We start from the raw sequence: 12,898 nt of genomic DNA, 5'->3' as shown, positions 1-12,898 counted from the left end.
TGAAGCCCCACTTGCAGACCTCTGTTGCCCAGAAGAAGAAGCGTTGGCTGAACATGTAGTTCTGCCCTAAATGGTTTTCTCATGCATCTGGGAGACATCTTTATCAAAGCTAAGTGTGTACAATGTTTGTATCGTGATGATCAAGGCTGATAAAGTGGAAACATCTTGAATGATAACCCACTGTGTTGTAGGAGCCAGTTTTGTTCACTGGGACCATGAGAAAAAACTTGGATCCTTTTGACGAATATAGCGATGAAGAGCTGTGGAATTCTTTGGAAGAGGTAATGTTTTCAAAAATAAAATGCTTTTTACCTGCAACATGAATTCAGAATCGAAGGCTTCCTGGGCAGCTAAGTTTTGCTTAGACCTAACTTAGTCAGTAATTGCAGTAGGTGTATTCTGAGTAAAACTTAGCTGAATGATACCTATATTGTTTCTGGTGCTTGTACGTATTACGTTAGGTGAACAGGTGGCATGCCCTTCCTAGTCACTTGTGACTATCATTTTCTTTTATAGATAGAAAAGACAAGAAATTATGAGTCTAATTTGAAGTGAAATATGAAGCACAAAATTGATATTACGTTATTTTAGGAACAATCTACTTACTGCATACTGATATATTTGCAGGTCCAGCTCAAGGAGGCTATAGAAGAACTACCTGACAAACTGGAAACACAACTGGCAGAATCTGGATCTAATTTTAGTGTTGGCCAGAGGCAACTGGTGTGCCTTGCCAGGGCTATTCTGAAGAAGAATAAAATATTGATTATTGATGAAGCAACAGCAAATGTGGACCCAAGGTAAGCACAATTCTGATAATCCACCTGCAGTGTTGTTACATATCTTCCATCAACTTACCGTATTTTTTTCACCATAACACTCACTTTTTTCCTCCTAGAAAGTAAGGGGAAATGTCTGTGTGTGTTATGGAGGGAATGCCTACGGGTGGAATGCCTACGGATTTTCCTCCTCTAAAAACTACGTGCGTGTTATGGTCGGGTGCGTCTTATAGAGCGAAAAATACGGTAGTTACAGAAGGCTATTCTGGAATGAAATTAAGTGGATGGCTGGAGATTAATGTAACACTAAACCATGGTTTCGCCTTGAATACATAAGCTCCACCCTCCCCTATTTCAGCACGGTCAGGAGGAAATACAAAGTTTCAGTTCTGTTTGGTTCGTTATCTGTGAAACCGGAACTGTGATTAGTCTTCCCTATGGTCTAAGGATTATAAACCATGAACTATGATCTGAAGCTGATGTGTTCCAAACTATAGTGAAGATGAACCTCAGCTTGCCCATATTGACAAATCGCAGCAAAATGGAAATGGAAACACTCTTGAGGCTGTGCCAGAGGAATGGGCAAGCACTCAAGCCTGAGGCTCATTCACATACATCTGAATGATGGTTTGGCAGTACAGTCAAACCTTGGTTGTCGAACGCAATCCGTTCTGGAAGCCCGTTCGGCTTCCAAAACGTTCGGCAACTGAGGCGCGGCTTCCGATTTGTTGCAAGAGCTTCTTGCACTCAAGCAGAAGCTGCGTTGGACGTTCAGGTTCCGAAAAATGTTTGAAAACCAGAGCATTTACTTCCTGTTTTTTGGCGTTCGGGAGCCGAAACGTATGATAACGGAGGCGTCCGGGAACCCAGGTTTGACTGTACATCTGAATGTAGCCAGTGAGTGAGTTTGAGGTTTCCTACATTCTCTGGTGGTAATTCATAGGATAGTCAAAAAACTAGACCAGTGGATTCGAAGTCCAAATCCTTGAACCAGAAAGTAGGCACACTGAGATCACTCCCTGGAACACTGCATTTATCAAACTGCAACAGTAATAATAATAATAATAATAATAATAATAATAATAATAATAATAATAATGTGATGTAGCCTAGGCCACTGTGTGTGGATTTTTCATACCATGGAGTCATGATTCATTTTAATAACATCCTTGCAAGAGCATCTGTGTTCCTTGTGAACGTTCTGACAAAGGACTTTACTGTTTGTGTGGTTTTTCTTTTTAAACTGTCGCAGGAAAATGGCGTCCCTTTCATTGGCTAATGCTTTGCTTAAAGCAAGAAGGGTTGGTAGCTGTAGCTTTTATCAGGCTAATGGAAGTATAATGTCTTCTCCAGTTTAACAACCTGGGAGTTTGTTGTTTCGAAATGAACATATTATGCATTCAAGTAATTTTGCCTAACCGAAGTGCCGTAATATATGTTACAGCAACAGAACTGTTTCCCTGTGTGGAGTACAGGGCATGGTAGCACGAATCGTAAAAGATGCTGTAGTGGCAACTTGAATTTCTTGTTTTGTTTGCTTCACCTCAGCATCTTTCTATTTGGTCCTCCTTAGCAACCACAATGGCATCTTTTATGAAGGTGCGATTTGAGTAGCGTGAGTGGATTTCTCCTTCCTCTCCTCCCTGCTACAGGCTTCCTCCATGCCCTGAATAGTCTGCTCAAGGCCAACCCCCATGTGTGTGGGGGAGACTTCAAGTAACGAAAGGAAGGTGAAGTCCTAGTGCACAACCAGAAGTCAATTCCAGTTGCAGTTGTACACTAGCCACGGAGAGCACACATTATAATACAGTTATACCTCAGGTTTAGTACTTAATTCATTCCAGAGGTCCGTACTTAACCTGAAACTGTTCTTAACCTGAAGCACCACTTTAGCTAATGGGGCCTCCTTCTGCCGCGCCGCCGGAGCACGATTTCTGTTCTTATCCTGAAGCAAAGTTCTTAACCTGAAGCACTATTTCTGGGTTAGCGGAGTCTGTAACCTGAAGCGTATGTAACCTGAAGCATATGTAACCCGAGGTACCACTGTATGTTTGAGACCCCTTAACCATGGTTAAAGTAGTTAACTCTGCTTACAAGATGACACACAGATATTGTTGGGAGTTAGCCACGCTTTTGCCCTGGGCTTTCTAGGTCCACACTTGAAAGCTCTGTATCTGACTGCTCTTTTCCCCCCTCCGTGGTTCTTTCCTCGTGAAAACTTGCTCTTTAAAGCTGAAGTGCAACAGACGGCAATTGGGGATTGCTGCTTGCCCTGACGCAGCGCCAAAGAGCAGGTTTTCGCAGGGAAAGCTCCAGAATGAAAAGCCGAGCGCTTGGGAAAGGTAAGTTCGGATAAGCCCTTGGTTATTTTCCCTGGGATATGGACTTCAGTTGGCAAGCTTATCTATTATTTCACAGCCTGGTTTGCGTCTAATCCTTGACTAAAAGGTAAAGGTAAAGGTACCCCTGCCCGTAAGGGCCAGTCTTGACAGACTCTAGGGTTGTGCGCCCATCTCACTCTATAGGCCGGGAGCCAGCGCTGTCCGCAGACACTTCCGGGTCACGTGGCCAGCGTGACAAGCTGCATCTGGCGAGCCAGCGCAGCACACGGAACGCCGTTTACCTTCCCGCTGGTAAGCAGTCCCTATTTATCTACTTGCACCCGGGGGTGCCTTCAAACTGCTAGGTTGGCAGGCGCTGGGACCGAGCAGCGGGAGCGCACCCCGCCGCGGGGATTCGAACCGCCGACCTGCCAATCGGCAAGTCCTAGGCGCTGAGGTTTTACCCACAGCGCCACCCGCGTCCCTAATCCTTGACTACAATTTAGGTATTCATACGCAACACTTAGAACTTTGTAGAATTTGTACTGTTAAAACAGAAAGGGTTCATACCTTTGCAAGAGGTGTTGAAATTTTGGGAGGTTGGGTAGTTAGAATGGAATGGTCTCAGTGGTGGGGTGCACATTTTTATTCTTATTTATTTATGATTATTACTTTGTCAAAATAAAATAATGGGGAAAACAGAAAGAAGAGAAAAATATAAATATAAATAAATAAGGTTTACTTTTGGAAGGACAACTCTGTGCATGCAAACATGATGCCCAGCCTACAGATGCTATTGAACTGACACACAAACCTAATTTTCCTGCTCTACCACAAACTGAGAAGCCTGTCTGTGTAGGGCCAAAGGTTATAAAGCTTTCGTCCGTGGTGCCATTGTACTGTTACATGATATTTCCTCCTACTACAGTACAAAAATTCTTGGCTTAATTCTGTGGCAGTGAATTCAGAGAGGAGAACTTTTGAGTTCTTTGCTGCAGCCTCTCTTTTCACACCTGCACGTGCTTTTTTATTTCAGGACGGACGAGCTGATTCAGAAGACAATCCGTGAAAAGTTTGCCCAATGCACCGTGTTGACCATTGCCCACAGGCTGAACACAATCATCGACAGTGACAGGATTATGGTGAGCAGCATGTTAAAAACCTAAGGCATAAGGAGAAGGGACTGTCTGTGCTTTGGCACACTTTACCTTGGGAAAAGGAAGGATGCGGTCTTGCCGAATACCATTTTTCAGAAACAATTGCTGCGTACAAATGTAAAATTAACACCTGACTGTCAGAGGATAGGGTTAGTCCGCTTTCTTCTGGGGCTACAATATAAATGGCAGGCAGGCATGCCATTGAAAGTAGAATGCAGTTTTCGGTCTTGCACTATATGCTTCAAGGCTGAGCGAGTGCCTTTTTTGTTTTAATCCTATGTGTATATATTCATTTAAGTATTGATTTTTTTACTGTCCCCTCCCCTAATCCCTAAAACCGCAATCAATTGGGGGGGGTAATCTCCCTCCCCAATAGAAAATTATAACGAAACCAAATACATTTCCATATACAGAGATTTCTCTGAATCTCATGACTCCCCCCCCCCAATCCCCTCAGTGGGTCCTAATGTCAACGTTTTCAACTGCATATTGTATCGTAATCTATATTTTATATCTATCCATATTATCCATCGTATTTGCTAGACTACAAGTGTTATAATAATCCTGATAATGTTTTCATCTGCTTACAGTGGTCTCCTAAATGAATTATAAATTTTTCCAATTCTTTCTTGAAGTTTTTGTCCTCTTGGTTCCTGAGCTTTCCGGTCAGCTTTGCCATTTCGGTGTAATCCATCAGTTTAGTTTGCCGTTCCTCTCTGGTAGGGACTCTTTCTTCTTTCCATCTCTTGGCTAGCCCAGAGACGGAAAGCGCAATCAATTTAAACAGTTGTAAAAGTGGGTTTGTAATATCAGACGTCATAGAAGAGGGAGAAAGGTTGTTTTCTGCTGCTCCAGAGAAGCGGACACGGAGCAATGGTTCCAAACTACAAGAAAAAAGATTCCACCTAAACATTAGGAAGAACTTCCTGACAGTAAGAGCTGTTCGACAGCTGCCAAGGAGTGTGGTGGAGTCTCCTTCTTTGGAGGTCTTTAAGCAGAGGCTTGACAACCATATGTCAGGAGTGCTCTGATGGTGTTTCCTGCTTGGCAGGGGGTTGGACTCGATGGCCCTTGTGGTCTCTTCCAACTCTATGATTCTATGATTCTATGATTCTATCCAAATAGCACCATGAAGGGTTGACCTTCTGCTGCAAAACTCTCTGTCTCCACCACCCCTCTGAGTTTGACCCTGCAGAATAAGATAGTTTGAACAGAGTGTGGGTCAACCATGAGTGGCCCCACTGCTCAAATTCAAGCTATCTAGATTACCTTCATTGGCAATACAGTCATAAGGTAAAGGTAAAGGGACCCCTGACCGTTAGGTCCAGTCGTGACCGACTCTGGGGTTGCGGCACTCATCTTGCTTTATTGCCGAGGGAGCCGGTGTACAGCTTCCGGGTCATGTGACCAGCATGACTAAGCCATTTCTTGCGAACCAGAGCAGGGCACGGAAACGCCATTTACCTTCCCGCCAAAGCGGTACCTATTTATCTACTTGCACTTTGACGTGCTTTCAAACTGCTAGGTTGCCAGGAGCAGGGACCGAGCAACAGGAGCTCACCCCGTCGCGGGGATTTGAACCGCCGACCTTCTGATCACCAAGTCCTAGGCTCTGTGGTTTAACCCACAGCGCCACCCGCGTCCCTCGGAATAAATGTGCTTCAAGTTAAGTATTTTTGGGTAGTGCTCCGCGTAGACCCGGAAGTAACGGAGCGCCTTCATTCCGGGTTTCGCAGCATGCGCAGACGTTCAAAATGACGTCAAGTGCATGCGCGGAAGTGGCGAAACGCAACCCACGCAGATGCACGGACGCGGGTTGTGTTCGCTTCAGGATGCGAACGGGGCTCCAGAACAGATCCCGTTCGCATCCCGAGGTACCACTGTAGTAGCTCCTAATTTCGGGGTTCTTGCAGCTGCTTTGAAATCCCCACTACCTCAGGTAGCAGGACTCTGAGGATGTCCTTTGCAGAGTGATCCTTTCCCTTCGCTGCATGAGTAGCTTTTGAGGTGGGTGTGCCAGCAAATGCGAGGTCTCTGTTGAATATTGTATACTACTTTAAAAAAAGCTTTTCCCAACTGCAGTAACGTTTTGTTTTCCTCAAAAAGGCTTGAAGAGACTGGTTAGGAAATGGCAGTGACCTAATTTAATTTTAAAAATAAAAAAATGTCCAGGTTTGGGCTCATAAAGTGCTATTAACCAGTAAGGTTGAGATTGCTGCTTGAGTAATGGTGTCCCCCCCCCCCCCGTTTCATTAAATATGGCATAGTCTTAATAACAGCTAATTGTTGGTTTTTGATTGACTCAGTTGCTGCAAAATAAAAAGGAAGACAAATTAGACATCTCCTTTCTTCTCCAGCTGTTTGTTCTCTGATTACTAAAGACAGTTTCCCTTTGTGCTTGAGGAATTAGCTTGCCATTTCTGACTCTTCAACCACGGTTTACAGCCCAAAGCTTAAAAGCAGTGCTCCACCATCAACCCTGTTATTTAGATGGTGCCTGTGCTGGTGGAAGAACATTTTGAGGATCCTAGCCTAGTTTCTGTACAAAGTCATTATGCCCTTGTTATCCCATCAACCTTGTATTGTGTTCCCCAGCCCCTATTAGGAATTTTTTATTATACTATGGTTGTTGTTTATCTCAAGATCCTTATTTCTTTACGTTGCTTGGGAGTTGTTACTGTAGATTTGAGTAGCAGAGGAGAAGAGCCAGAATACAGTGGTACCTCGGGTTAAGTACTTAATTCATTCCAGAGGTCTGTTCTTAACTTGAAACTGTTCTTAACCTGAAGCACCACTTTAGCTAATGGGGCCTCCTGCTGCTGCCGTGCCGCCGGAGCACGATTTCTGTTCTCATCCTGAAGCAAAGTTCTTAACCTGAAGCACTATTTCTGGGTTAGCGGAGTCTGTAACCTGAAGCGTATGTAACCTGAAGCGTATGTAACCCGAGGTACCACTGTACATTAGACAAAAGTTCACAAAACCATTTGCAATAGGCAAAAATCAGTCACTGCACATTGACTGTCGTTCTTCCAAGGTGAAGCTTTCATGTAAATGCACTCCCGTTAAATTATGCTAGAAATGGGGATATAATGTTAGGATTTCATGACTCCTCAGGATATCGTTGCATGTGAATTTGAAAGGTACATTCACACAAAGCTCTCTGTAAAACAATTTTTCCTTTTACCGTACTCTAAATGTTAGTGTAATCTAATCTTGTGTGATACAAATAACATCTGTGACGACCTGTTAACATAGCTCTTTGCTTCTGAGGGCTGTGTGCATGCATATATATACACACACAGCCCTCCGAAGGGCTTATACCTTTTGTGGTGTGTGTGTGTAATTAATGCTTTATGCTGTCACATCGTCCATCCACACTATGACATCTATGGCTGTCAGGTGTGGGACAAGGGGGTTGGCAAAGGGGTTGGGTTTGGCAAGCACATCAGGCAGGGGGGCCATCTCTTGCCATACATACCTTTTTCTAGCAGACAGAACTATGGTTTCACACCTAGCAACATTCCACTGTCATTATAATTCATTTTATACACAAATGTACGGACACAGTCAATATTATAATATTAAAAGTTCCCTATGTAAAGTCTTGTTTTTAAAAGGAAAGAAATTGTATATGATCTTCTACATTAAAAAAAACCCCAAACGAACGTGAGAAAATAAAGCCTGGGAAGACTACAGATATAATAAAGTGTTCTTCAAGAAAAGCAGGGTCGCATTAAATTGACGAGAAGAAACAGAAGTCCTTTACATGCACCTTTTAGTTAAAGGTGCAGTTGTTAAAATTTTCCCCCTTAGTCTGAGAGGGGCGAAAGAGAAACCCTTTGAAAAGGCCATCAGCAAATGGCATAAAGTTGATTATAGTATGTTAGTGTGGTGATTAAAGCTTGAATCAGGGTGACAACTCACCTTCATTTTTCATCAGGTTTTATTTTACCTAATGAGAGGAGCCTCCTCAGAGAACAAAAGGAAGAAAAGAATGAGCTTTACACAACTACAGACAGAATTGGCCTTAGGAGCTGTTTAATTCTAGCTTATTCTCTTCTCCAAAGCCATACTTCTGATTTCGCAATCCCAGCGACGCCCTGAGGAGAGTATCTCCACAATATCTTTCTTTTAATTATAAATATGCTTATCAAACTTCAAACAGCTCAGAATCATTGAGAGAATCTCTATTGTGTAAGGTGATACTGTCCTAAGACGATCACACCAATGAGTAATAGCTTTTTTTTTTTTTTTTTTTTTTTTGCTCTTATACAGTACCTTTCATCTGGGAATCTTACAGCTTGTTGTAAATCTTAAGTAATTAAGCTGCACGACACCCCTGTCAGGTAGAGAAATAATTGTAGACATAGCACAGGGGTCAGCAAACATTTTCAGCAGGGGGCCGGTCCACTGTCCCTTAGACCTTGTGGGGGGCGGACTATATTTTGAAAAAAAAAATATGAACGAATTCCTATGCCCCACAAATAACCCAGAGCAAATAACCCAGAGATGCATTTCAAATAAAAGCACACATTCTACTCATGTAAAAACACCAGGCAGGCCCCACAAATAACCCAGAGATGCATTTTGAATAAAAGGACACATTCTACTCATGTAAAAACACACTGATTCCCGAACCATCTGCGGGCCAGATTTAGAAGGCGATTGGGCCAGATCTGGCCCCCGGGCCTTAGTTTGCCTACCCATGACCTAGCAAATCCACAGTTAGAAGAGACCTGGTAGGTCTGACCGTCAAGGTATCCCACTGTAACAATGAAAATTGTTCTAATATTCTCTAATATGCTAGTTTAATGCCATAGTTTAGATTACCTGGCAACAAAGGTTAAAGATAAGTAGATGTATATATGGCATATACATATATATATATACACACGCACAATTCGTGAGATTACTAGTTATGGGAAAACATAAAACAGCCTCTGTAGGCTTTGAGCTTGACCTAGAAATGCAGTGGCAATTTCCGAAGGAGGCACTGTCAAGATGCTGAGCTGGGAAATGTATTAGGATTGATCACTTGCCTTGCCAAGTCAAAGCCACACCTCACAGACAAATTGGCACCACTAAAAGAACTCCCGAAAGAGTCAGGCTCAGAGTTTCAGTGGGACGCCCGGAATGAGTCTGTCTTCACCAGAACAAGGCACCTAATTGGTAATGCTCACGCCTTCTCCTCGTTGTTGGAAATTTAATGTGTGAGATTGCCAGCCAAGTTTTTAATTGATTTAGTCAATAGACGCAAAGGAGGACCACTGATATACACCTGTGCATGCCCCCAGTACTTTTAATGCACATTTGAAACACATTTCCCCTCCCTTCAAATAATTCTGGGCACTGTAGTTTGTTTGTTTGTTTGTTTGTTTGTTTGTTTGTTTGTTGTTGTTGATGATGATGATGATGAATACCCCACTGTGTTGCTGGGAATCATAACTCTGAGGGGTAAACTACAGTACCCAGAATTCTTTGAGAGGACAATGTGTTTCAAATGTGCTTTAAATTGCATGTGCACACCTGACAGGAGTGAGCCATCAGGAGACCACACTGAGCTTTATTGGCAAATCCAGGATCTGCACAGAGTGTCAGGCCGAACAAGCACAGCAAACCATCTCCGGCAGGTCTTGCCCCCATGAAGCAGTTGCAGAGACTGAAGGTCCCCGTCTCTCCACAGTTGCCTAAGTCTCCTCCTCTCCAAGGTTTCCCCCAAGCAATCTGAGACTGCACCTACGTGAAGCTAACTTATCCTCTGCTCTCTTCATGCCGCTCCTGTTTCTGGGAGACCAGTTAGGGGGGGAGCTTGTAGCAGCAGGATGGGGAGACACCTATGCCTCTTCAACAGCCACATTCATTTCTGCCTCTTGGCTTCTCTCCTCTCCTGCTTCAGCTTCTGCCACTGAGTCCGGACTTCTCTCTGCCACGGACTCTCCCCCCCCCTCATTAAGCTCTGTTACCTCTCCTGCTTCTGACCCCTCCTCCTAGTCTGCACCCTCTTCTCCCCATCATTGTCCCACCACCAACCCCTGGGCTCTGAGCCTTCTTCCCTTGGACATTCCCCAGCTGGTGCCTTTCCACCACTCTTCTGCATCCAACCAGTCCATGACAATACCTTAGGTGGGTCATTGCTCCCCCAGCTGGAGCCACAATAGCTTTAGACCAGTTTTTGTGGAGAAATTTGTGGTTTGTTGTTGTTTAGTCGTTTAGTCATGTCCGACTCTTCGTGACCCCATGGACCAGAGCATGCCAGGCACTTCTGTCTTCCACTGCCTCTCGCAGTTTGGTCAAACTCATGCTGGTAGCTTCGAGAACACTGTCCAACCTCTGTCATCTCTTTCTCCTTGTGCCCTCCATCTTTCCCAACATCAGGGTCTTTTCCAGGGAGTCGAGTCTTCTCATGAGGTGGCCAAAGTATTGGAGCCTCAGCTTCACAATCTGTCCTTCCAGTGAGCACTCAGGGCTGATTTCCTTCAGAATGGATAGGTTTGATCTTCTTGCAGTCCATGGGACTCTCAAGAGTCTCCTCCAGCACCATAATCCAAAAGCATCAATCAATTGATGCTTTTGAATTGACATTTGTGGTATGTGACATTAAAAAAAAGAGAGGAAAAATCGAGAAAAGGCAAAAGATGGAGGGATAGCCTGCACATAGAAACCTGTGAAAACAAATTGTTGTGTAATGGAGTAGGCTTGGTACTTTTATTAAAGGCAAACCAGTAAATGACAGATAGCAATATAAGTTATCTGATAAAAGTTAATTGAGTAGGGAAAATATTAGCTTGATTGAGCCAATGTCCTATATATCTTATTCTTTATTACCATAGCAAAAACCTTTGAAGTCTCTTGCTGAAAAAACAACAAACAGTGTTGCGGCATCTTAAAGGCTAGATTTATTATGAGTTTTGGGGACTATAGTCCACTTCATCAGGGAGCCTAAGTTGTCAAGTATATTTGCGTGGTTGGTTGGATGTTTTTTTTTGTGTTGGTGCTGGTGATTGTAAGTCGGGTGCAGAGCTAAACAAAATGTAGAAAAGTAAAGCCAGGCATAACTATGTAGGTAATAGAGGTAATTCACAAGAACAGTTGTAGGCAGCACAGACATTGTGGCATTGGTAAGCCAATTAACACATGTAAGGTGCTAGAAATCCTGTCACGGTTAAGTCTAGAAGTGCTAGCATTGACCCACTAGATGTATTATCATTCTGTCATTTCACATCACAGTTACTTATGTATTTCACATTGCCAGTCGAGCCTCTGCAACATGGGGAACAACTTATCTCTCCTTTCGGTTAAAAACATCCTACAAAATATTACACATGTCTCATTAAATCTTCTGTTATCCTCGTACCTACGGGACTGCCTCTCCTGGTATGTCCCACAGAGGAACTTATGGTCTTCAAACAAAAACATCTTGAAGGTCCCAGGCCACAGAGAGGTTAGGCTGGCCTCAACCAGAGCCAGGGCTTTTTCGGCTGTAGCTCTGATCTGGTGGAACGCTCTGTCACAAGAGACTAGGGCCCTGCGGGACTTGACATCTTTCCGCAGGACCTGCAAGACAGAGCTGTTCCACCAGGCCTTTGGCCAGGGCACAGCCTGACTCCCTCCTTCGGCAATCCTCACAGAACTTCTAGCCCAGTGGTTGCCATTAATTTGATTGGAATTAATTTTATGATGAAATGATTTTAGAATGTTTTATCATTTTACTGTTGTTAGCTGCTCTGAGTCCAGCTTCAGCTGGGGAGGGCGGGATATAAATAAAATTATTATTATTATTATTATTATTATTATTATTATTATTATTATTATTATTATTTTATATTGATTTCATACTGAGTAGACTACCCTGCCATCTGCAATTTGAGCTGTTTGCAACATCTTTGTCTTGCCTGGGTTGAGCTTCAGTTTCTGTGTTTTCTCATTTGCTCAAGATTTTCGCCTCTACTCGAGAGTTTAATGAAAACATTTTAAAAATAGTGTTAAATATTGTCATGACACTACACTCCAGAATTTTACACCGTCCCTCTCCCTTGCTACCAAATGGATAAAACATAGAATCATACAGTATCTCAAAGTTCAAAGCCTATCAGATAGAACTCACTGTCTGGCACTGATGTAGGCAGAAATCAGAAGAATCTTTATTTGCATCAGCCACTACCCTTAGCAATAAAATAAAATGTACTGAAGATAGAGGTAAAAACTTGACTACAGTATGCAGTTTTTCCTGTCACCTGATCATCTTGATCTGCTAGAAGGAAGGACACAGTAGCAATGGTTGATTGGCCTGGTATTGATAGCTGTAGAGGACCTCACTCCTCAAATCTTTATAAAGAGTGCAAGCTAGAAGCACATGAGCTACTGGTTCAATACTGCCATCTCCACATGGATGTAACCATTTTTCCAGCGGGGTTTTTTTGAAATCGACCCTCAAGTACAGCTGAAGACAGTATATTTAATCTTGCGTAAGTGAAAGCGCTTCTGTATTTTGGAATTATTAAATTTTGCAACGTGTTGAAATGACGAGGTGGAAAATAATCATGGACAAAATTTCCTTATCGTGGCCAAATCAGATTAGATATAGACAGGAGTGGAACTGCTATGGAACTACTCCCAGCCTCAACTTTATCTTATGATCTGG

The 12,898-nt window shown here is 43.2% G+C and overlaps 1 protein-coding gene across 1 annotated transcript in view; it reads left to right on the top strand.

Annotated features, from left to right (window-relative positions):
- Window positions 1-12,898, top strand: part of ABCC4 (ATP binding cassette subfamily C member 4 (PEL blood group)) — a 158,576-nt gene that overhangs the window by 127,457 nt on the left and 18,221 nt on the right. Inside the window, exons 27-29 of the mRNA XM_081857981.1 lie at window positions 192-281; window positions 628-800; window positions 4,137-4,242. Coding sequence (XP_081714107.1) covers window positions 192-281; window positions 628-800; window positions 4,137-4,242 — 369 coding nt within the window. The remainder of the gene's footprint in view (window positions 1-191; window positions 282-627; window positions 801-4,136; window positions 4,243-12,898) is intronic.

This window comes from Podarcis erhardii (assembly GCF_964252035.2).
Source record: "Podarcis erhardii genome assembly, chromosome: 4".
Lineage (NCBI taxonomy): Eukaryota > Metazoa > Chordata > Lepidosauria > Squamata > Lacertidae > Podarcis > Podarcis erhardii.
Note: the sequence above shows the minus strand (reverse complement) of the source record. Positions and strands in the feature narration are given on the sequence as shown.